Source organism: Panthera pardus, unplaced genomic scaffold, assembly GCF_024362965.1.
Source record: "Panthera pardus isolate Hobbes unplaced genomic scaffold, ASM2436296v1 HiC_scaffold_13, whole genome shotgun sequence".
NCBI lineage: Eukaryota > Metazoa > Chordata > Mammalia > Carnivora > Felidae > Panthera > Panthera pardus.
This window is the reverse complement of record NW_026526688.1, coordinates 203,613,218-203,637,953: the sequence shown is the minus strand read 5'-3', so window position 1 is coordinate 203,637,953 and position 24,736 is coordinate 203,613,218. Positions and strand designations below refer to the sequence as shown.

At 54.6% G+C, this 24,736-nt stretch overlaps 1 protein-coding gene and 1 long non-coding RNA gene across 2 annotated transcripts; both read left to right on the top strand.

Moving 5' to 3' along the window:
* The first annotated feature begins 371 nt into the window (after positions 1 to 371).
* LOC109269774 (uncharacterized) lies at positions 372 to 3,057 on the top strand. Its single transcript, XR_002081258.2, has 2 exons — positions 372 to 2,178; positions 2,582 to 3,057. It is a non-coding gene; the product is annotated as an uncharacterized LOC109269774 (long non-coding RNA).
* Positions 3,058 to 17,381: 14,324 nt separating this feature from the next.
* CUNH4orf48 (chromosome unknown C4orf48 homolog) lies at positions 17,382 to 19,766 on the top strand. The gene is made up of 4 exons (XM_019453889.2): positions 17,382 to 17,499; positions 18,117 to 18,273; positions 18,461 to 18,549; positions 19,652 to 19,766. Exons 2-4 carry the CDS (start codon positions 18,144 to 18,146, stop codon positions 19,715 to 19,717), a joined length of 285 nt encoding a protein of 94 aa, XP_019309434.1. The 5' UTR covers positions 17,382 to 17,499; positions 18,117 to 18,143; the 3' UTR covers positions 19,718 to 19,766.
* The last annotated feature ends 4,970 nt before the right edge of the window (positions 19,767 to 24,736 follow it).

Genomic DNA, 24,736 nt, shown 5'->3' with positions numbered 1-24,736 from the left:
TCAGCTGCAGACAGCTTTCCCGGGGCCTGTCCCGGACACTCACGCCTGCCAGACTTGGGCCTGCCCTTTCCAGATATACAAAGTAGGGGAGAATCAGCAGCCAAGCCCTTTTTAAGAGGAAGTCAGCCCTGCCTTGGCTCCAGCCGGCTCTGGGCATATAATCAAGGAAAGCACAAAATTGAGTGAGTGCCCCTCTGCCTGGAGGGGGCCCTCTCCACCTTGGCCGACCCCGTCCTTCCCCCAGGCCAGCTGGAGACATCGCTCAGAGTCCTGCTCAGAGGATGGGCCTCTGGTGGACCAGGAGGTGCTCTGGAGTATGGTGACAAACCGGGAGGAGTGAGGACGTGCTCACCATGGCATGGCATGGCATGGCATGGCATGGCATGGCATGGCATGGCATGGCTGGGGCCATGTCTCTGAGGAGGGGACACTGCAGCCGAGGGTGGAAGAGACGGCAGGTAGTGAGCAGGAGGAAGGGCGACCACACTGGGAGCACCTCAGTGGCTCAGGAAGGTACCGGCCTCCCAGTGCCTCACCTCCCCCCCCCCCCCCCACACATCTACCCCTCCCCTGTCACAGCCAGGACCTCCTTGTCTCAGGAACATGCCTGTGCCCAAATCTCCCCTTCCGACCTGTTCCTTCTGCTCTCCACTCCCATGGGCTCCGTCTTTCCACCTCATTAAGACGGCTGTGGGGAGGGAGGTGGGACACACCCACTGCCTCCCCTTTCCTTCTGCACCTGGCTGGTGGACAGATCTGCAGTCCAGACCCCTCAGATCCAATCCCACGCCTCACTTCTCTCTCCAGGTACCTCCCCCCGCCCCAACTCTAATGTGTTGGGAGTGTGTACTGATGTGTGTCTCATTAACAAACCTTCAGTGTTACATGTACGTTTGTGTCTCGGATGGTGAGATTATGCCCAATCTTGAATGTGCCACATTCAGGCTTTCCATTCCTCTAGGATTAAACCCTCACATTGGTTCTAGTTGCCCACCCTACAGACAACCCACCATGTGGACCCTCCTACCAGTCCCTCCAGGACTGTGTGTGAGGACCTGGGAGGTGCATGCCCCACAGTGGAGGGAGTGACCAAAGGGCACCCAGGAAGGAAGAGATAGTTCCTAGAAGAAAAACCCAAATACTTGAGAAGCAGGGAAGATGCTTAAACTTCTCAGTAACCTAAAAAGTCCAAATTAACATAACGAGATGCCCCGTTATACCCATTCGATTGCAGAATTAGAAAGTCAAAAGTTTTGCTGTCGTTTTTTAAGTAATCTCTACCCGCAATGTCTCAAACTCAAGACCCTGAGATTAAGAGTTACACGCTCCACACGGACAGAGCCTGCCAGATGCCCTACAAGTTTTTGTTTTTAAACGTGGATATCCAATTGTCCCAACACCATTTGCTGAAAAGACTATTTCTCAAATGAACCACCTTTGAACCTTTGTTCAAAATCTGTTGTCCGTATATGTGTGGGTATATCTGTGGACACTTCTGTATCCTGATTTATTCATCTGGCTTTACACCATACTGTCTTGATTATTATAGTTTGATGATTCATCTTGCAATCAGGTAGTGTTTGTCCTCTGACTTTGTTCTTTTGCAAAGTTATTTGGCTATTTTACACCCTTTGCATTTCCGTATGCATTTTAGAATCATTTGTCAATTTCTAGAAAAAAAAATGTGTGGGCATAGAGTTGTTCGCAGTGTTCCTTTATTATCGGGTTTAATGTCCGTGGGATCTGCAGTGATAACCTGTTATTAGTAATTTGTATCCTCTCTTTTAATTTTTTTTTCAATTGAGCTATAATTGACATATATTAGTTCCAAGTGTCCAATATAATGACTTGATGCTTATATATATTATTCTTTTTTTCTTAGTTAACCTGGCTTGCGACTCATCAATTCTATTGATCTTTTCGAAGAATTAGCTTTGGTTTCATTGATTTTTTTCTATCGATTTCATTTCTTCAACTTCACTCATTCCTACTCTAATTTTTTTAAGTTTATTTTTATTTTGAGAGAGAGGGGAGGGACAGAGAAAGAGGGAGGGAGTGAATCCCAAGCAGGTTCCACACTGTCAGCACAGAGCCCAATGTGGGGCTTGAACTCATGAACCCTGAGATCATGACCTGAGCCGAAATCAAGAGCCACACTTCACCGACTGAGCCACCCAGGTGCCCCTCTGCTCTAATTTTTATTATTTATTTTCTTCTGCTTATGTTGGATTTAATTTGCTCTTCTTTTTCTAGTTTCCTAAGGTAGAACTTAGATTATTGGTTATAGATATCTCTTATTTTCTGCTATATGCATTAGATGCTATAAATCTCCCTCTAAGCATTGCTTTCTCTGCATCCCACAAATTTTGATAAGTTGGGTTTCATTTTCATTTAGTTCAAAATATTTTAAAATTTCTCTTGCCATTTCTTCTTTGACTCATGTTATTTACAAGAGTGCTATTTAATCTTCCAAGTATTTGGGGGGACTTTCCAGGCTTCTTTCTTTACTGATTGCTAATTTAATTCCATTGTGGTCAGAGAGCAGACAGTGTATGATTTCTATTCTTTCAAGTTTCTTAAGGGGAGTGTTCTGGCCCAGAACGTGAACCGTCTTGGAGCGTTCCACGCGAGCTTACGGAGAATGTGTGTGCCGCCACTGTTGAGTGAAGTGGCCTAGAGTCCACTAGAGACTAGATTCAGGACTATGATGGACGGTCTTAACCGTGTCCTTCGCGATTCTCTGCCCCCTGCCAGCAGGGTGTTGAAATGTCCCGCTGCAGTAGCGGATTCATCTGTTTCTCTCTTGTCGTTGCCTTGACATCTATTCTATCTGATATCAACAGAGTGATACCAGTCTTGTTTTTAATCAGCGTTTACATAATATGCCTTTTATCCATTATTTTATTTTTAGCCTTTCTGTGTGTCCTTATGATGTACTTGTGTCTCATATAAACAGCATATAGCTGTGTTGCGTTCGCTTTTTTATTCAAAAAATAAAATCTCTGTTAACTGGGATATTCTGTCCATTATCGTCGAATAAAACTCATTGATACGTTTGTTCTCTCCTTTTGTGTCTTCTTTTGGATTGATTGTTCCTTATTCATTTTATCAATACACACATTAGTTTAAAAGTTATCCACCAATAAATCCATTTCAAAAAAGAAAATAAAAGTTATTCACTCTGCCTTTTTGTAGTCGACTCACAAGAAATCACAATGGGTCTGCTTAGCATACTAAAAATGAGTAATACCAACTTCCACTTAGGGCTATATGGTCTACCACATCTAAAGAACTCCCACATCCACCACATCTAAAGAACTGGGCAGAATACGAAACACAGCTTTGCAGGCAGCGGGCAACAGGGATCCTTGAAAGAGGCAAACAACACAGGAAGCTCTACAGTTAGCCCAGGCTACTCCCGGAGGAATTTTCCAGGCTACAGGAGAGGGTCGAGGAACCCAAGAAAGCTAGGCAGTAACCCTGACTTGAAGGGACAGAGTTCAGAGTTTGGGGTGCCCAGGGTGGCCAGCAGTTCGAGGACAGAGTACCAGAGAGAGAGGGAAGAGCTCCGGGTTTTGTGGTTTGCCCTGCAAATCCCCAGCTGAGTGCTGATCGAACATGCATGTGCAGTAACTGATGGGGTTTGAAGTGGTGGTCAAGGAAGAATTCTTGAGACATCTTAGGTGCAAACAGGTGGTTTTCCTAAAGCCCGGGGACAGGACCCGTGAGCAGAAAGAGCTGCACTGGGGTTATGACAGGTGACTGATTGTATACCTTCAGGTGGGGAGGGGGTTAGGGACAGCCTAAGCGTCTGAGGAATTTTGGGAGCAAGGTTCCCAGGACCTTGAGGGGGCTAGCTGCTGTTAAGGTGACTTACTGTTGTCTAGTGAGATAGTCACGAGACCCTTCAGCTGTCCGTCAGGGGGCCACATGCTTGGGGGATGACTGCTAATATATATCGTGGGGTGGGGGGTACAGGTAGAGATAGAGGAATTTTCCAAAGAGATTTTTATATGTTAAAGAAGACTTACAGGATCGTGGAGGTCGAACTCATGTCCAGCTGAGGTCGCTCTTTGCCTCTGGCAAAGCAGTAATATTGGAGCAGCTAAGCTCCCGGAGGAAGGTCACTCTGCGTGTCTCAAGGACTGGCCAGTGGGCTGTAAGCAGTAAGGGAAATTTAATTTTTTCTTTTGCCTTTGTTTCCCACAAGTGTAACCACCCACAGCTAGGGAAAGAACCACTGCGATGGATGAGGACGAACAACCCTCAGAGTTCACATGGGTCCAGAGATAGGGTGTGTTCCCACCAGCCATGGTCAAATTGACCTAAAGATTGTTCTGGGTGGTTCAGTCGGTTGAACATCCGACTGCAGGTCATGATCTCGCGGTTTGTGAGTTCGAGCCCCATATCGGACTCCCTGCTCTCAGCACAGAGCCTCCTTGGGATCCTCTGTCCCTTTCTCTCTGCCTGCCCCTTCCTCCCTCCCTCCCTCCCTCTCTCTCTCTTTCTCTCTCTCTCTTTCTCGAAAATACACATTAAGAAACAAAAGGATTAGATTGTTCTGAGCCCACCTAACAAAATTTAAAAGGAAGACCCAATTCATGTCCAAGTAACTAAACTGCATTCCAGAACAAGCCCAAATGTATGTACACGAAGGAACAGAAAGTCTCCGTGACCCAACATTGTAAAATTCACAATATCTGCCACCCAGTCAAACTTACCATCAATGCAAAGAAGCCTGTAGATACAATTCATAAAGATGGGAAAAAATCAGTTATTCAGAACTGAACAGGAAAGGACATCGATGACAGAATCAGCAGATGAAGACATTAGAAGTCATAACTGTATTCCAAATGTTCAGGAAGCTACAAGAAAGATTAAAAATGTAGATGTATACAAGAGGTCCTTAATGATAGAGAACAAACAGTTGATGGAAAGAGGTGGGTGGGGAATGGGCTGGATCGGGGACGGGTACTAAGGAGTGTGCTTGTTGGGGTGAGCACTGGGCATCGTATGTAAGCGATGAATCACCGAATTCTACTCCTGAAATCATTATTGCTCTGTATGTTAACTAACTGAAATTTGAATTTTAAAAGATGAAAAAAAAGGAGATGTATAAAATTGTTGAATCACTACACTGTGTACCTGGGGCTAATATAACACTGCACGTTAACTATGCTGGAATTTTTAAAAATGTTAAGTAGAGGTTTTAAAACACCCAAATGAAATCACGTGTCCATATAAAGACACATACATGAGTATCCAGAACAGCTTTATTTGTAATGGCCAAATACTGGAAATTACCGAAACGTCCATCCGCAAGTGAACGCATAAACAAACTGGTTTTCCATACAGTGGAACACGACTCACTGAAAAAAGGAAGCCCTGGTGATACGCCCAACGACAGAGATAGAACTCAAAATAGTGATACTAACTCAAAGAAGACAGGCAAAACATAGAATATATGATTCCACTTACACAAACTTGTAGAGAATGCAAACTAATCTATAGCAACAGAAAGCACATGGGTTGGCAGGTGGTCTGTGGAGAGGGGCCAGGGAGAGGCAGAGGGAGGGAGTGCCCAGTGATCTTGAAGGTGGTGATGGCATCATAGGTACGCATCTGTGTCAAAACTGATCAACACCAACAGAACCTGTACAAAAGTGATAAAACAAACAATGCCTGCACCTCCTCTGTAAACACAGGTCTTCGGGGTGTGTTATCTAGAACAATATAACTCCATTTACCCTTGCCTGATTTATTCATTATCATCTGCCTTATTTCTGTCCTTCTGTTGTTGTTGAAGGCAGTCATGTTTTCTTTTACTTTTTTGAAGTTTTTTTAAAATGTTTATTTATTTTTGAGAGAGCGAGAGACAGAGCATGAGAGGGGGAGGGGCAGAGAGAGAGGGAGACAGAATCGGAAGCAGGCTCCAGGCTCTGAGCTGTCAGCACAGAGCCCGACGTGGGGCTTGAACCCACGGACGGCGAGATCATGACCTGAGCTGAAGTCAGACGCTAAACTGACTGAGCCTCCCAGGTGCCCCAGCAGACATGTTTTCTTAATGTTTCCCGCCAGATGCTCCTCTTGCCTTGGTCCTGCTTTCTCTCATATCTCGCATCTTCCACGGGGATCTCAGCCTGAACCACAGCCTCGGCATTTCTTTCCTCAGGACCTTCTGTCTCTGTCTGAACATGTCTATTTTGCCTCATCTTTTGTTTAAAAATATAAACTTTATAGTGAGTGCATATAGAAATGTGCACAAATCATAAATGCGCAGTTGAACTTCCACAAAGGAAATGCACTGTGTCTCCAACGTCTGAATCAAGAACTATAGGGGCACCTGTGCAGCTCAGTCGGTTAAGTGTCCAACTTCAGCTCAGGTCATGATCCCACAATTCGTGGGTTCCAGCCCCACATCAGGCTCTGTGCTGACAGCTCAGAGCCTGGAGACTGCTTCACATTCTGTGTCTCCCTTTCTCTCTGCCCCCTCCCCTGCTCACGCTCTCTCTCTCTCAAAAATAAATAAGCATTAAAAAATTAAAAAAAGAAAGAACTAGAGTGTTACCCACAGGCTGGAATCATCCCATTGCCCCCTCCTAGGGTAAGCCTTGTCATGTGCTTCTGTTTGCTTGTATTTTGTTGAGGATTTTGCATCAATGTTCATAACGGATGTTGGTCTGTAGTTTTCTCACAGTGTTCCTGTCTGGCTTTGGTAACAGGGTAATTCTGGCCTCGTAGGATGAGTTGGAAAGTGTTCCAAATTTTTTGGGAAAAGTTTGGGAAGGACTGGTGTTAATTCTTCTTTAAATATTTGACAGAGTTCACCTGCGAAGCCGACAGGTCCTGGGCTTTTCTCTGCTGGGAGATTTTTGATTAGTGATTCAGTCTCCATACCAGCTGTAGGTCTATTCAGACTTCCTGTGTCCCTGTGACTTCGTCTCCGCAGGTTCTGTGTTTCCAGCAATTGGTCCGTTTCATCTAAAGGGATCTGATTTGTTGGTGGACAACTGTCCACAATACTTTCTTACCATCCTTATTTCCGTAGAATCGGTAATAATGTTCCTGCTTCGTTTCTGGTTTTAGTAATGAGACTTCTCTCTTTGTCTCTCAGTCCATGTATAGCTAGAGGTTTGTCAACTTTGTTGGTCTTGTCAAAGAGGCAGCTTTTGGTTTCATGGATTTTCTCTGTTGTTTTTCCATTGTCTGTTTTGTTTATGTACGCTCTCACCTTTATTATTTCCTTTCTTCTGATGGCTTTGGGTGTAGCCTGCTCTTCTCCTCCTAGTTCATTAAGTAGTAAACTTCGGTTCCTGATTTGAAATCTTCTCTGTTTTCAGTGTGTTTGTAGCTATACATCTCCCCTAACTTCAGCATCACCCCCACTGTCTTCCCTAAGTTTTGTTGTGTTTTCATCTTCACTTGTTCCTAAGTATTTTCTAATTTTCTTGTGATTTCTTCTTTGATCAATTGATTTAAGAGTGTTATTACTTAATTTCCACAAATTTGTGAATGTTCCCGTTTTCCTTCTTATTGACTCCTAACTCCATCCTGTTGCGGTCACAGAAGACACATCTTTTAAAACCTACTGAGATTCACCACGCGCTCCGACCCACGGTCTGTCCCGGAAGACGGCCGTGTGCGCGTGAGGAGAACGTGTGCGCTCGTGGCTGGGCGGGCTCTGTGTGTCTGTTGCGTCTGGCTGGTGGCTTGGGTTGCGTCCTCTTTCCCGGACTCCTCTTCGGTCTGTTTATCCACCAGGGACAGTGGGGGGTTCAGGTCACCACCACTGCCGGACTGTCTATTTCTCCCTCCGTTCTGTCAGTTTTCGCTCCATATATTTCGATGGTCTGTCGTCAGGTGTGTACATGTTTGTAATTGTTATGTTTTCTTGTGTCGGGATTTCATCAACATGCACCGTCCTTTGTCTCTTGTAACCGTTTTGAATTTAAGTCTGTTTTGTCTGGTATTTCCCTGCTCTCCTTCGGTGACCATTTGCCTGGACTGTGTTTTCCATTCTTTTGCTTTCAACCTGTTTGTGCCGTTGGATCTCAAGTGAGTCTCCTGTAGACAACCTGTGTTTGGATCTTGTGTTTTTATCCATTCTTCCAGTCTCTGTCTTTTAACTGGAGATTTTAACCCATTTATATTTATATTTAAGTAATTATGGGTAAGGAGGGACTTCTGTCACTGTTTTCTTTGTACATTATAGATTTTTTTTGGTCCCTCATTTCCTGCATTACTGTCTTCTGTTTAGTTGATTATTTTTTGTAGCGAAATGTTTAAATTCCTTTCTCATTTCCTTTTGTGTATATTCTATAGCTATTTTCTCTGTGGTTACCATGGAAATAATGTTGTAACACTCTAACTTGGCTTTATCCCAGCATAACTCCACCAACATGCAAAAACTCTGCTCCTTTACGGCTCTGTCCCCACCCTTTCAGGTGTTGACGCCACATAATTACATCTTTACAAACACAAGGTAATAATTATGTTATTTATTTATTTATTTAAAAATTTTTCTGAATGTTTATTTATTTTTGTAAGATAGAGACACAGAGCATGAGCAGGGGAGGAGCAGAGAGAAAGGGAGACACAGAAACCAAAGCGGGCTCCAGGCTCTGGGCTGTCAGCACAGAGCCCGACATGGGGCTCGAACCCACAAACCGCGAGATCATGACCTGAGCCAAAGTTGGACCCTCAACCGACTGAGCCACCCAGGTGCTCCAGTAATAATTATTTTAAATGCATTAATCTCTTACATCACCTAGAAAACAAAATGTGGAGTTACAAACCATTGTTACCATGGCTTGTATAATTGCCCACGTGTTTACCTTTCTCGAGATCTTTATTTTTCCATGTGGCTTTGAGACACTGTCTAGTGTCCTTTCGTCTCACCTGGAGGATCCCTTTAGCATTTCTTCCTGGGCAGGTGAGGTGATCACATCTCCTTCGGCCTTTCTTTATCTGGGGAGGTCTTCATCTCTCCCTCATGCTTCAAGGACAGTTCTGCCAGACGCAAGATTCTTGGTTGACAGGCATCGCTCCCCTCCCCTCCCCTTCCCTTCTCTTTCTTTCCCTTCCTTTTCTTCTTTACTTTTTGCACTTTGAAAGTATCGGCCCACTGCCTGCTGGCCTCTAAAGTGTCTGATGAGAAATCTTCTCACTGACCTTATTGGGGATCCCCTATATGTGGTAAGTACACACAAGGTTCCAAGATTCTCTCTTTCTCTTTAGCTTTCAAAAGTTTGATTATAATATGTTTGGGTGTTGATCTCTCTCAGTTCCCATTACTTGGAATTCACGGAGATTCTCAAGTATTTGTATTTATATGTTTCATCAAATTTGGGAAGTTTTCGGCCACTATTTCTTCCAGTAGTCTCCCTGCCCCTTTCTCTCTCTCTCCTCCTTCCAGGATGCCCATAATGCATATGCGGGTCTGCTTCACAGTGTCCCACACGTCCCTGGGTTATGTTCACTTTCTTTTTCCATCTGTTCCTCCGACTCAATCATTCTGGTGTGTGTTTTTTTTTTTTTAATAACTTTAAACACATTTATTTATTTTGAGAGAGAGAGAGGGGGAGACAGAGTGAGCACAAGTTGGAGAGGAACAGAGAGAGGGAGAGAGAGAATCCCAAGCAGGCTCTGCTGTCAGCACAGAGCCCAACACAGGGCTCAGTCTCAGGAACTGTGAGATCGCGACCTGAGCTGAAATCAAGAGCCGGATGCTTAACTGCCTGAGCTGCCCGTGTGCCCCTCTTGATATTTCATTCTGTTCCCACATAGTTTTCTTGGCTTTTTCCACATCCTCCTTCAGTTCTTTGAATGTCTTTAAAGACAATTGTGGGTTTTTTTTTTAATTTTTTTAAACATTTATTCATTTTTGAGAGACGGACAGAGCACAAGTGGGAGAGGGGCGGAGAAAGAGGGAGACACAGAATCAGAAGCAGGCTCCAGGCTCCGAGCTGTCAGCACAGACGGGGCTCGAACTCACTAACTGTGAGATCATGACTTGAGCCGAAGTCAGACACTTAACCGACTGAGCCACCCAGGTGCCCCAAGATGTTTCTTTAAAAACAAATTTTTTTCAAAGAGAGAAAGAGAGCAAGCAGGAGGGGGGCGGAGAGAAAGGGGACACAGAATCTAAAGTAGGCTCTAGGCTCCAAGCAGCCAGCACAGGGCCTGACGTGGGGCTCGAACTCACAAACCGTGAGCTCATGACCTGAGCCGAAGTCGGGCGCTCAACCGACTGAGCCACCCAGGCGCCCCTAAGGACAATTGTTTTAATGTCTTTAGTAGTCATTAGGTCTTTTTCAGGGACAGCTTCTGTTGAATTTTTTTTTATATACCTTTGAATGGGATGCTTTCCTGTTTCTTTGTATGCCCTGTGATTGATTTTTTTGTTGAAAACAGGACATTCGAATATAATAATGTGGCAACTCTGAAAATCAGATGTTCCTCCTTCCTCAGGGTTTGCTGTTTGTGGTATTGTTTTATTATTAATTTTTTTTGTTAATTGCTGTTGGCTGTCTCTGGGCTGAGGATCAGCCGGAGGCCTTACTGAAGGTCCTCTCAGGTCAGTTCTGAGCCTTCCCAGCACTTGCACGATCACTTCCCGATTTTCCCCTCACTAGCACTTTGTTTTGAACACCCTCGCCTTCGATGCCCGGCTCCCAGAGGGAGGAAAAAAGATCAAGTGAGTAGGAGAAAAAGGGCCCCACCCCTCCAATCCCCTGGAAGGCAGTTCATCGGGATGGGAAGGGTCTTGCAATGATGGGGGAGGTGCGACGACAACGACCACCCACCTCTGTGCCTGCACCCGTGTGATCAAAAGCAGTCATCAAAACACAGATCCCCAGAGGGCACAGGATAGGGTCCCTCTTGCCCACCCTGGCTCCGCACGCTGTAGGCCAGCTGCTCCGGAAACCCATGCACAGCTGTGTGCTGTGGGCTGGGTAGCGGCTCCCGTGCTACCCGTGAAAGTGGAAATTAATATAAATTAACCATCAGTTACCACACGTGAGATTCTGCCCCTGCCCCGCCCCAGGTGGGGAGCAGAGTTCTGGTGTTAATGCCACCTGTCCCGCATCCTCCAACCTGTTTGTTCTTACTTCTGGGCATTTTATTGATCTTTCAGCTCACTAATACTCTTTTTTTTTTTTTAACGTTTATTTATTTTTGAGAGATAGAGAACGAGCACGGGAGGGACAGAGAAAGGGAGACACAGAATCCGAAGCAGGCTCCGGGTTTTGAGCAGTCAGCACAGAGCCCGATGGGGGGCTCAAACCCATCAACCGTGAGATCATGACCTGAGCTGAAGTCGGACGCTTAACCGACTGAGCCCCCCAGACTCCCGTCAGTTCACTAATATGCTTCTCAGCTGTGTTCAATATGCAGCCAAGACTGCTAACTGGGTTTTGAGGATTGCACTTTTAAGCTCTAGAATTCTTATTTGGTTCTTTTTCAAATTGTATTCATCACCTTTTCTGTTCCCTGTTTCCTGATATACTCAAGGTTTCTTCCTTGCTCCCTTCCTTCCTCCCTCCCTCCCTCCCTTCCTTCCTTCCTTCCTTCTTCCCTCCCTTCCTTCCTCCCTCCCTTCCTTCCACCCTTCCTTCCTTCCTTCCTTCCTTCCTTCCTTCCTTCCTTCCTTCCTTCCGCATAGCTACTTTAAAACCTGTGTCTGATAATTTTTGTATTTCTGATCATTTGTGGTCAGTTTCTCTTCCCCCCACTCATGGTGGGTGCTCCCTTGTGCACGCCTAGTTTGCTTTAACCACGTACCACTCATTGCCCTTGAAAAATTGTTGGTTGGGTCGAAGGATGAAGAAACCTTCTCCCTGGGGTCATTCGAATTAACTTCTGCCAGTTGCCATGAGTAGCTGGTCCAAAACCATTTTAAAAGAATTTCATGGCCTGCATTTTCTTAGCATGTTAATTGGTAGAACTGTTGGTTGTCAATTCCACACTGGACCGGTGTCACAGCCTCTCAGGGGTGGGTCTTCTCTTCCCTCCCCCTCCACATCAAGAGAGCTCACTCCCAGGCCTGGGGGCAAGGAAAGGCAGGGCTTTCTTTGGGTCTCCCTTTTCTGCTTCACCTGTTGTATGTATGCGTCAGACCCCAGCGCTCAGCCAGCTAACCTTTGGGGCCACGAAGCCCACCTCTGTTCTCCTAGCCCTGCCCGGCTCTCACGGCCTCAGCTGACCTCACCTGACGTGGCTAGGGCCAAACCCTGGTCCTCGGCACCCGGGACTCAAGCCTCCAGTCTCCCCCAGGCCGTACCTGATGCCATCGTTCGTTGTCTCCTCTGGTTCTCTCACACCCCGTGTGCCTCTGTGACTCCCGTGGCGCCATCTCCAACGTGGTCGTTCCTTCTGGAAGGTGAATGCAGGGGTGACGGGAGAGGGCGTCCTGACTGCTGGAGATTGGGGATGGTGGACCTGTGGGTGCATCTGCTCTGGAAGGAGGCGAGGGTCCCTGAGACACGGTAGCAGGCAGAGCCCAAGGTGAGCACAAAGCCGCCGACCCCGTCTCTTTGATGTTCCCGAGGGCCCAGACCCTCACCCGGGGCACAAGGTGGCAGCGGCCACAGAGACAAGGAGCGGCTGAGGGCTCCGGGCGTTGGGGTGGGTGGCCTCAAAGGATTCTTTCCTCGGGGCACCTGGCTGGCTCAGGGCGCTCTCGGGGTCAGGAGTCCAAGCCCCATGTGGGGAGGAGAGATTACTTAAAAAAACAAAACGTGGTCCCAGAGCTTCGTGGTGTCACTGCAGAGGCCACACTTGTGCTGACCACTCCCACATTCAGTCTCCAACCCGACGGGGCCAGGCGGGAGAGCCGGGTTCTGGCGAGAATTCCCCGCTTCCCCCCAGCACTCTCCCAGCACCCCTTCACTCCCTCATCTGTCAAGGTGGTGCCTCCATATCCAGTCACCCAGCAAGCACTGGCTTCCCTACATCTGCCCCCAGCGGCCTCCTGACGACGTGCCCCTTGGTCCTAGCTCCTGCCAGCCCTGAGAAAAGCGTGCTCTGTGCCCGCCAGGCTGCTTCTGCCCCCGGCCCGGCCCCGCACCCCGGTCCCCACGCACACATGCCTTCCGAAGGCCCTCAGTTGTAGATGCTGCAGAAACCGCCCCCCCCCCGCAGCGCCGCGGACATCCGGCCAAGTGCTGCCCCGGCTCTTCGGCAGGGTTCTCCCGGCAGGGTTCTCCCGGCGGTGTAGCGCCGGCAGCGTCCCGCGCCTCTGCCCTGCGCCCTGACGGCCCCAAAAGTCTCCGGAAACGGCCAGATATCCCTGAGGGCAAAGTTCCTCCCCTCCCCCCAGGAACTCTGCGCCCAATGAGCAATCAACATATTTAATAAAGTACAGAGAGTGTCAGAAGGTGAGAATTGTAAGGACAATAAAGAATGTAGGACAGGGTAGAGGGGGCCGGGGAGGGTGGGGGTGTTACGGACGGAAGGTTTGTATCCCCCAAATCTATGTCGTGGAGCCCTAACCCCCAGTGTGGCTGCATTTGGGGGGTGCTTTATGGAAAAACATTCAGGTTAAACTAAGTCTTAGAGGCGGGGCCCTAATCTTGTAGGGTTAGTGTCCTTATAAGAGACACCACCGCAGTGAGGAATGACCTCACCCCTGTCAGACCAGCTTGCATTAAAAAGACAAGAAGCAAACAGTGTTGGTGAGCATGTGGAGAAAAGGGGGCCTCCCTGCACTGTCGGTGGGAATGCAAATTGGTGCAGCTGCTGTGGAAAACAGTGTGGAGCCTCCTGAAAAACTTAAAAATAGAACTATCCCATGATCCAGCAATCCTACTACTGGGTTTTTATCTGGAAAAAAAAAAAAGAAAAGAAAAAGAAAACACTAATTTGAAAAGACATCTGCCTCCCCATATTCATAGCCTCTCCGCCACATAAGGACTTGGACTGTCCCTGGGGTAAGATGGGCTCCGGGAGGGCTGTGAGCGGACAGGGGACAGTGTCTGATGATGATTTAAAACGGCCCTTCTAGGGGGCGCCAGGGTGGCTCAGCTGGTTAAGGGTCTGACTCTTGGTTTTGGCTCCGATCAGGATCTCACAGGTTTCGTGAATTGGAGCACAGAACCCGCTTGGGATTCTCTCTCTTCCTCTCTCTCTCTGCCCCTCCCCTGCTCAAGCTATCTCTGTCTCTCTCAAAAGTAAACAAATAAGACTTAAAAACATTTAAAACGGTCCTTCTGTCACAGCAGTGGTATTTACAACAGAACAGCCCAGGTGCCCCTACAGGTCAATGGAGAAGCGGAAGGTGGCCTATCCGTACAGCGGAGTATTACTCACCTTAAAGGGAAGGACCTCCTACCACCTGCCACCACACAGATGAACCTTGAGGACACTATGCTCAGTGAAATAAGCCAGTCACAAAGGGACAAACACTGTATGAGGCCACTTCTTTGGGGCCCCTAGAGCAGCCAGAGTCACAGAGACAAGTAGGGTGGTGGGTGCCGGGGGTTGGGAGTTAGTGTTTAATGGGGACAGTGTCAGTTTGGGATAAGATGGGGACTCCCGGAGATGGAGGGCGGGGACGGCTGCACGACAGTGTGAACGTACTTAATGCCATTGAACCGGACACTTAAAAATGGTTAAAATGGTATATTTTATGTTACTGCATGTATGTATGCGTTACTGCAATGTAAAAAGGAAGGTATGGGGGTGGCCTGGGTGGCTCAGGTCATGGTCTCGTGGTTGGTGAGACGCAGCCCTGGTGTCCGGCTCCGCACTGACAGCCCGGAGCCTGCTTGGGATTCTCTCTCCCTCCCTCTCCGCCCCTCCCCCACTCGCGGGCGAGCTCTCTCTCTCTCTCAAAATAAATAAACTTCAAAAAACTAAAGAAAGAAGGTATAAGAAAAAGTCCTTCTGGCTGTTAGGGAGACTGGACCACAAGGGGGCGCAAAAGGAAGACAGCGCGGTGAGTCAAGAGTCCGGAGGGGCGGCGGCCAGGGGCAGGGCCAGCGGCCATGGGATGGGGAGAGGGAGTCTGGGTGCTCTGAGAGTGGGGCAGACAGAACTTCTAGAAGGATTGCTGCAGGTTTGGTCCGAGCATCTGCAGGGACGGTCTGCCTGGACCTGAGACAGGGAAGGCCGGAGCATTTTATCTTGGGGTGGGGGTGGGGCAGCACACGGAGGGGTGAAATCAGGAGGTCAGTTTAGGACCTGCTGACATGGAGAAGTCAGCTGTCCACGTGGTGGCGTTCAGGAGGCGGCTGGACGTGGGATCCGAGGCTGCATGGCTGGTCTTCACAGCCGCAATCGGAAGCAGTCACAGAGGACGGGACCCTCAGGAGGGACATGAAGTGGGGGGCAAAGGTCTGCCCAGCCGCGCCCTGAGGGTGCAGGCGGAGGTGGAGCGCCGAGGGGAAGGGGACTGCGGGGGCTGCTGATGGTCACGTGGGGGGGGGGGGACTGAGGACCGTCCCCAGATTCCGCAGGTGGGTCAAGGCAGCGAGGATTCAGACAGGGCAGGAGTGGGCTCGAGAGAAAGAAGAGGTGCGGCGGAGGTGGGGTGGGGGCTCGCGACTCGCGAGGTTTGTTTCGTTTGGATAGAAAATAAATCACAGCCTGTTCGCTGAAGAGAAGGCTCCAGCTGAGAGGGAACATCCAGTGCCCTGAGGAGGGGCAGGGGGAGGCGGAGGGGGAAGCCGACTGCGGCGAGGGGACATCTCTGCTGGGGGGATGCAGAGAGACAGAGCACGTGTGGCCTCGGCACTCTAGACCCTGGCAGCCCCGAGGGCCGCCCGAGGTTCCATCCCCGACATCCCGCTGCCCCCTCGGGCCGCGCGGTCCCCTCGCTAGGGGGCGCACGGCCGCGGCAGGGGGTCTTGACCCCGGAGGGTCGGGTGGGAAGGTGCGATGAAGTGAGCCCAAAGGAGAGGATCCCGGGGCGCCGGCGAAGGGGGGGGGTAGGTACGCGATGATGGATCCACGGTGTTGGAGGGACGCTGGGGACGCTGCGCACCGGCACCCGCTCCCCGCTGAGCAGAACGCGCTCGACAAGCCTGCAGCCGTGCGGGGAAGAACGTGGTTCCAAGAGCACCGCTGCCCGAGGTCCAGCCGGAGCCTTGCTTCTGGGTGGGCTAGTTCCCCCTCCGCGCGTGGACGCGGCCCTGTGCCTGTGCGCGGACGGGGGACCCGCGCAGGTCGCAAGCTTGGGACCCATAGGTAGAAAAAGCCAATGCCGTGTGGCGTCGGCGCGCAGGTCTCAACCGAGTGGCCCCGCAAGAAGGCTCCGCCTTCTGGGCTCCGTTCGCGACCGGGACGTGGGGCTCCCGGCCAAGAAGGGCGCGGAAATGCGCACGTCCGGGACCGCGGCCCGCAGTCCCCCAGCCCCAGAGCCCCAGACCGGGAGCCCGGCCCAGCGTCCGCCCGACGGGGAAGAGGAGAGGGTGGCGGTCACGAGCACGGGCCCCTCCCCTGGGTCAGGAAGCCCGCGTCCGGCCGGGGCCACAGCTGACCCCAGGCCCGGCGGAGGGGGTGGAGGGCGTGCAGGCTCGGGAAGGGGACCCGGCGCTGCCCCGAACAGCGTGGGCCGCTGGGCTCTCTGGCACTCACGCGGCCGGGACGTGGACCTGGGGCGCCTTCCCCGGAGGCGCTGGGCCTTGGAGGCAGCAAGCAGACGCCAAGTGGAGCCCATCCTTCCCAGAGGGAACAGCTCCGCCCGGCGAGGACCTGAAGCCCGCGCGCATCTGGCACCCACTAGGGGGGGTCAAGCGAGGTTCTTTACTTCCAACAACCCTGCGCTTCCACGAGGGAGAAAAGGGCACAGAGAAGCCAAGCTACCCCTCCGAGGTCACACAGCCGGGGCAGGTGGTTGGACCTGGAGGCTGGGAAAGGCGGGCGGAAGGGGAGTGGCAAGTAGGTGTCCGTGCACCGAAGGTGGAGAGGAAGGACCTGGCGGGCCGGCGGGCTGCTTTCCTGGCCGGGAGGGTCGGGGGCCAGGCTGGGCCGAGTGAAGACCTGGGAGCGCGGATTCCCCACCGCCTCACGGCCTGGCTCGCTCCGGGCCCTGATCTCCCCGGGGCAATCCAACCCGACCGGACCTTACCGACCGGCGGGGAGCCTCCCCAGCTCCTAGAGTGCATAGAGCCCCACCCTCAGGATCGGCCCCAGGGACACCCCGAGACCCCGCACCGCTGGAAGCTAATTTCCCGCTTCCTCAGCTTGGTTCCCGCCGGCAGTGGCTCTGGAGGTTCTGCCCAGATGCCGCCTCCTCCCGGCAGCCCTCCCGACTCCAACGCCTGTGAGCCTGACGGGGGCTGCAAGCGCAGCTCCTGCCAGGGCTGAGTACTCGGAGTCCTGGAGCTTCCGCGGTCCCTTTAAACCGGTGGTTCGCGCAGTCCCGGGGTTCCCATGACAACAACGGCGGAAGGGGGACCCGGGCGGGGTCTTGTCGGAGCGCATGCGCGGTACGCGCCCGACGCGGCACGTCTTCCCGAGTCGCCCGCGCTGCTGTCGCGGGGTCCCTGAACCGCGGTGAGGGCGGGGTGGGGCGTTCGCGGGCCCGGGGGGCGGGTCGCGGGGTCGGGGTGCAGAGGTGGGGGGTGGTCTTGGGACCTAGCTGAGGGCGGGGTGGGAGGGGTTAGCGAACCCGGGAAGGGACGGGGCGAGGGGTCCATGAACGGGGGTGAGGGCGGGGTGGGAGGGGTTCGCAGGCCCGGGGATGGGGTGTCGAAGTGTGAAGGGTTCACGGGCCCGGGGCGGGGGGTAGGATGGGGAGGTCCATAAACTGGGGTGAGGGCAGGGTGGGAGGGGTTCGCGGGCCCGGGGTGGGCGGGGTGGGGGGTGTCCATGAACTGGGGTGAGAGCGGGGTGGGTGGGGTCCATGAGCCCCGGTGAGAGCCGGATGGGAGGGGTTCGCGGGCCCGGGGTGGGCGGGGTGGGGGGTGTCCATGAACCGGTGTGAGGGCGGGGTGGGGGGGGGGGTGTCCATGAGCCCGGGTGAGGGCGGGGTGGGAGAGGTTCGCGGGCCCGGGGTGGGCGGGGTGGGAGTCCGTGAACCCTGGTGAGGGCGGGCTGGGAGGGGTCGCGGGCGCGGGGGGCGTCGCCCAGGTGGGTGAACGGGTCGGGCTGACCCCTGTGCCTTGCTGCAGGGCGGCCCCGGCTCCCTGCGCTCGGCCATGGCCCCCCCGCCTCCGTGCAGGCTCCCGAGGTCGCTGCCGCCGTGGCTGCTGCTGCTGTTGAGTGTGGCGCTGCTGGGCTCCCAGGCCCGAGCCGAGCCCGCCGCTGGGAGCGCCGTCCCCGCGCAGAGTACGTGCGTCGCGGAGGGTCCCCGCGGGGCCGTGACTCCACCCGGGTGTGCGGGAGCGCCGTGCCTCCCCATTGTTCCCGGCGCCCCTGCCGCGGTCCGGCGCTCGGGCCACCCCTTGGGTGGGGGGCGCACGGGTGGGACCGGGCTAGGGTCACGTTCTCGCCGCCCTGATGCGCATCTCCGTAGGCCGCCCGTGCGTGGACTGCCACGCGTTCGAGTTCATGCAGCGCGCCCTGCAGGATCTTCGGAAGACGGCCTACAGCCTGGACTCGAGGGTGAGCCTCTCTGGCCGGGAGGAGGCCTGGCCTGGCCGGACCACTGGCTCAGGGTGCTGCCTGAGGGCGGGGACGGGGTGGGGGTGGGGGTGGGGTAGGACCTCCCGCAGCGCCCGCGATCTTCCCGCCCTCATCTGGCACACCGTTTCCGGCCTCAGTGAGGGAGGGTGCCTCTCCTCCCCCAGGCCTCTCGGCCTTATTCCCTGTGAGCCCCACCAGGCACCGCCAGCCTCAGTTCAGCATTCCCTACGCGGGGCAGTGAGACCCAGTGGGGAGGGGAAACTGGGGCAGGGAGTCAGAAAGGGCTTGGTGGGGGAGGGTTGGGCAGAGCCGTCTGGTCTGGGAGGCTCCTCACTCCCCAGCCTCACCTGGGGAGGAACGAGTGTGCACACAGGGTCCCAGGGCACAGGGATCACCCCCCCCAAATCTGGAATGAACACAGCCTCCCCACATTCTCCCATGTCCTCGCTGTCCCTCGGTCTGGCGTGGGGGGGGGGGGGGAAGGGGAAGGGAGGGTAGTTTTCACTTAGGACAGAGATAGGTACTCCTCTGGGGAAAGGGGAGAGTGTCCAAGAGTGGAAAGAAGGGGAGACCCCACTCTGATCCCCTTTTCTGGGCAGCCCCCCCAGGGTTCCCCAGATTGAAGACTAGACTGCCCCCCAGGGTCTGAGGATCCAGAATCTCCTAGAGTCTGAGGCCAGGCTCCTGAGAGCAGCAGCCCCCAGCCCATCCTGGGCCGGTGCTGGGGGCAGCCTGGGAAGGGGCATGTGCATAGAAGGAGAGCGGGTGAGAAGTAGTCCAGGCGTGGGATCGGCGTGTGCAGGGCCCAGGGCAGGGCTGCGGTGCTGGCAGAAACCACAGAGTCTCTTTCCCTCCTGGAAGAGGGGAGTGGGGAGGAGAGGAGGCCCACCCAGTAGCAGAGGGTCTGACAATCAGTGGTGGGGAGGCGGCGTAGGGGGGGGGTGGCTCTGAGTTCTGGGGAGCTGGTGGAGAGGGTACTGCCTGTGGGTTTTGGGGGGACACAGGCAGAGTGCCCACGGGAGCTGGTGGGGGGCAGCAGTCGTACAAGTGCCCTCCCTCACCGCGCCTTGTTGCTTTGCAGACGGAGACCCTCCTGCTGCAGGCCGAGCGCCGGGCCCTGTGTGCCTGCTGGCCTGCCGGGCGCTGAGGATCCTCAGACACCACTGTCCCCTCATCAATAAATGCCCAGCCCAGCACGCCGTGTCCTGTCTCCCTGTTCTGGCCACCACAGCCCACCTGCATCGCCCCCCGCGTCCCTGGGTGGGCTCCTCTGTGGGTCTTGGACCCCCAGCTGTTCCATTTGGGCTGAGGCCCACTGGGCACCTGCTGCACACCAGCGCCAGTGCCAAGCAGATGGGCATGCGTGGCCACACGTGTGGACCTGGACCCACAGGCACCGTGGCCACTGCCAGTCCGCCTTCAGAGACCTGCTTCCTTGCCTGCCTGCCCTTGTTTTGAGGCCAGGGGAGCACAGAAGTTGGCCCGGTCCCTTGGAACAGCTGCCCCGGTGCTGAGCCCCCAAGGGCTCCCCTGCACTGTCCTGGGGATGGCTCTGGTGGGAGCTCCGTGGAGGCCCAGCCCGTGGACCCCCACGGAGCCTAGCCTGCCGTGGCCACCGGGAGAGGGAGGCGGGGAGAGGGAGGCGGCCCGGGCAGCCCGGGAAGGCTCCTCCGGGAAGGGAGGGCCGGCACGGTCCCCACGGTCTCCACCCAGCCTGCCGGGCCCCTCCCATAGCCTGAGCCCAGCTCCCGGGCACCAGAGAATTGGAATCTGGATAGGAGCGTTGTGCCTGTGGGTAACGGGCCTGTAGTCACCCACCCATGAATAGTGCCAGGCAGGAGGCCAGGTGTGTTGGCAGCTGTGGTGGGCAGGTGAGTGGGGGTTTCTGGTCCGGTCGGCTCCCAGAGAGGGGCTCCCGGCTCTCCACCCCCCGCTTGTCCCTGTCAGGGTTCGTGCGCACACTTTCGCTCAGACCCTCCCTCTGGGCCTCTGAGCTCCTCAGGGCGGTGCTCCCACCCCGTGGCCTGTTCTGCCCTCGGTGCTTCTCCGCCTGCAAGTGCCTGGCCTGCAGGTGAGCATGCAGGTGTCTGGGCCACGGTGAGCAAACCAGAGTCCTACCTTGGTCGCGGTGGGAGGTTGAGGTAACCGTCTTGGCAGCGACGGTGTCTCTAAAACAGGCCAGGGAAAGACAAAGGGGTGCCGAAGCCATCTGAAGCCTAGGCCGGCTCTCGATTCTGGAAATGAGCGAGGTACACGGGGGTGGGGGGGGGCATAGCATCAGAATTCTAATGTCCTGGGGCCCCAGGATGGAGCAGAGGGGTGGCTGAGGCAAGTGCCTCTTCCCCCGGGGCCCGCCCAGAGGGTGCTGGTGTTCCGTTGGCTGGCTTCGGTGGGGATGCACCCTGTGTTCTCTGCTTGGGTGGTCAGATGTAGCAAATACAGATCTGGGACCGGCAGGTACTTTTCAGTATAGAAGGTACAAGTACTTCTAATGTAAGTACTCTTTAAGTAGAAGCGTGTCCCGTGCAATGTTTCGGACTTATTTATACTACAAGTTATTCATATACCCAAAATTTAAATTTAGCTGGGATCCTGTATTTTGTGGGCAGCCACAAGCCCTGGCACAAATTGGGGTTTCTGTTACTGTGAAAGATCAGGACGGCCAAGGGCTTGTCTCAGAAAGCCTCTCCTGGGAGCACCCTTGGGGAGGAAGTAGGGGCCCGAGCCCCGCAGGCAGGGCCTGGAGCGGCAGGTGCAGGGGCCAGGATGCTGCTGTGCCTGCCATGCTAGTCTTGGGGTATGTTCTGGACCCCTCAAGGTGACAGAGAGGTCCAGGGAGCAACTGGGTAGATGTGCCTGGGAAAGGGGCTGGGGAGAGAAGGTCAGGAACACAGGTGCTGGCCAAGACCCTGTGGCCTGGGGGCGGCCAGAGCAGAGGTGAGCGCTAAGAGGGAAGAGAGATGAGGGGCCCCAGAGGAGAGGGGGCAGCCGTGAGGCAGGAAGAGCCCTGAGACCGGTGAGGGCTTCGGTTAGAAAGGAGGGGTCAACGTGTCACGTGCTGCTGAGGTCAAGCGAGGGCCAAGCCTGGTTCCGGACCACCGGAACAAACACCGGTCGTTGTCGCCCTTGGTAAGAATGGGGTCAGTTGTGGGTGGGGAAGGCCTGAATGGAGGTTTCGTGGCGGGCAGTGGAGGTGGGGAGAGTCGGCACGGACAACTTGCAAGTTTAGTCTTGCGAGGCGAACAGCCGTCGCGGGGCTGGGACGTGGCTTTCCTGCGCATCTGAGGCACAGTCCATCAAGAGCACTTGCCGCGACTGTGTCCGCTAAGCAGTGAACTGGAAATGAAGTATCTCCACGACAGCTTTTGTGTTTTCTGGGCTTGGTGTTGCCTTAGTGTCTCAGTGCTGTCTGCTGTTGTCACATCCTTGCCTTCGAGTCACTCCTCTGTCCCTTGCCAGGCCCTTGCCCTCCTGCTCCCAGCCAGCTGGGCACTCCTACTGCCCACTGCCTGCCCTGAAGGGGTAGAGCCCCGGTTTAGAGCCCTGCCTCCTAGACCTCGTGTCATTCTCCATGTTGCATGTCTTCAAGTATCTTCCTAGAAAGCACTGTGGGAAGCGAACTTTCTGAGCTGGCCCGTCTGAAGACAGCTTTTGCTTGCGTGTTCAATTCATAGCCCTTCCTACCGCGGGGCCTTTGCACAGGCTGTCACCACTCCGTGGAGTTACCCACTTGGCCTCCTCCTTGACCTGTTCAGTCTTGAGTCCCTTACAGCACCTTCCTTTGGTTTGTTTGTCCCAGTGTCTTTCTCTTTCTTTAGTTTATTTCCTGCCCCTCCCTCACTGGATTGGGAAGCCTCAGGACAACAAACAGGGCTTTGTTCTTTTCAGGACCCAGTAGAGGGTGGGCACTCACTGAACCTGTGTGCAAGGGAAGGATGGGTGCTGGGGCATGAACTCTGGGTGAGGAGCTTGAGCAGTTTGGGTCCACCTGCCTCCAGCTGCTGGCAACCGCTGCCTGTCGGGAGCTTTGTTCCCTCCCCACCCAGGCAGCTCTGGGGACTGAAGGTCCACGCAGGGTGCTGGGCGGGCTTCACTCAGCACTCAGTCCCTTAGCTTGGGGCAATAATAATAATCACTATTGCGCCCCACCCCCTTTTCTCCTGGGGCAGCGCCTGTCAGTTGCACACGGCCTTCCCATCTCGTCTGTTTTTCTTCTTTTTTTCTTCCTACCCCCTGGTCTTTTGGTTCACTTCCCTGGAGACCCCTTGGCCTTCCTCCAGCACTCCCACCCACCTCTGTCGCTTCCCAGGCCCCTGTACCTCTGACTGCCAGCGAAGCTTCAGACTCAGTCCCCAGTTCTCCCCCCCGCAGGGAGGGACCGGCTGGCCCTTGCCACATTCTCAGAGGACGTGGGTCTGCCCCCAGATGGACCCAAGGGTCCCTTCACCTGGGGTGAGGACTATTCTGCTAATGCACCATCTGGTGTTTGGCGCCCTCCCCCTGCAGCTTTTGGAGTCCGGGAGGGGTCCTGCCCCGCCCCCCCCCCCCCCCCCGCACGCCCCACCTCCCTTGGGCCCCTGCCTAGCTCTGACTGCAGTGTCCAAACCCAAGGGGCTCGGGGTGGGACTGCAGGTGGTCGGGGCAGCCTTGGCGTTGCGGGTGGGGAGGAGACTCCGGGCAGCAGCAGCCAGAGGGGTCCCCGGGAAAATGGGCGGGGAGAACAGACTGGTCCGACTTCGCCGACCCTTGATTTCTTTGTCTGTGAAATGGGTTCCTCATGCGGGCAGAGGGCACACAGGGGGCACCCTCACGTCACCCGGGAGGAAACGGGCTCATTGGCGGGCCTGGGAGCACTCTGCAGCCTGTGCAGGCTTCCCTTTAAGGCCACCCCTACTCAGAGTGCTAAAGCCCAGGCCATGACGTCTCCAACACCTTCCAGGTGGCTGTCCCTGGGGTCCAGCTCTGCCCCTTGCAAGCTGAGTCTGGCTGCCTCCTCCCCACCTCGTCCCAGCACTCTGCAGGGCCCTCTAGACCAGGAAGCAGCAGCATTAGGCTAGTCAAGCCATTATGGCCCGTGGGGGGGGGGGGGGGGATGGTGGCTTTCAAGGACTTGGGCCACCAGGAGGGAGGAGCCTCTGCCGATGCAGAGCTGAGGGGCCACCAGAATCAGGCTGAGTGGAATTCCAGGTCCTTTTCTCCATTGGCTCTTGGGGGCCAGGGGAGGGGTAGCCTCAAGCCCAGGGTCTGGGGGTGAGGTGGGTTGGGTGGTAGCCAGCAAAGGCTGTGGCCCTACAGGGGCTGGGCCACTCTGCACCGAGGGACCTCTTCACACCAAGTCTGGGATCAGAGGTCAGGGACCAGGAGCTCCTGGACCCTGGACCCGGTCCTCCCTTCTCCTGGCCCCATCACAGCACAACAGTGTCCCCCAAATCCCTGATACGGTGTTCAAGGCTCAAGTCCCAAGCTCCACCACCCCTTCCTCTGAAGCCGCATCAGCTGCCCCTCTCCATTCCTTGTTTTTCCCGCCTGGACCCCTTGCTAATGGTGCTGGCTTTGCAACACTTCTGCCATCCACCTGGGCAACCTCAGGACGCCCTGGAGCCTGGTCCCCCGGTGGCTGGTCCGAGCTTCCGGCAGCACTCAGGCAGCACACGGAGGGATTTCTGAGTGGATCCGTGTGCTCCTGTGAGAGGCTCCATGACTCCACTTTCCTCTCCTGGAGGACAACCGCCAGACAAATCCTCGCATCTGGGAAACATGATGTGAGCTGGCTTCCCGTTTGCCCCCTCCCGCCACGGCGCTCGCATTGGCGATCCTGGCCTCCGACCAGTTCAGCTCCTGGGTGCAGGGTCCTCCCCACTCTGCGGGGGTCCCTTGGCATGACGCTGGCGAGGGCTAGTCCCCTTCCCTGCCTCTAGGTGGTCGTAGCGGCCTCGCTGGGCCCCAACGCAGGTCGAGGGTCCTTAGGCCTGGTGCCCTAGGTCTCGACTCCAACCCTGAGGGTGCCGTAAACTCAGCTCTAGGCTGCCCTGCGGGATCACCGCGGGGAACGCGGGGGGACGCGGGAAAGGACGCGGGGAAGGGGAGCACAGTTGCAGGGGGGCTGGGTTCAAAGAGTTAGAGGGGGGATCTGGGACTACCTGTCCCGCACCCTCACCCTCACCAA

Bases quoted from the DNA above. Each gene is read 5' to 3' on its own strand.
- CUNH4orf48 (XM_019453889.2), top strand. From the start codon at position 18,144: ATGGCCCCCCCGCCTCCGTGCAGGCTCCCGAGGTCGCTGCCGCCGTGG. The intron at 18,274-18,460 runs GTACGTGCGTCG...GCATCTCCGTAG, and splicing joins GAGCGCCGTCCCCGCGCAGA to GCCGCCCGTGCGTGGACTGC. The intron at 18,550-19,651 runs GTGAGCCTCTCT...GTTGCTTTGCAG, and splicing joins CCTACAGCCTGGACTCGAGG to ACGGAGACCCTCCTGCTGCA.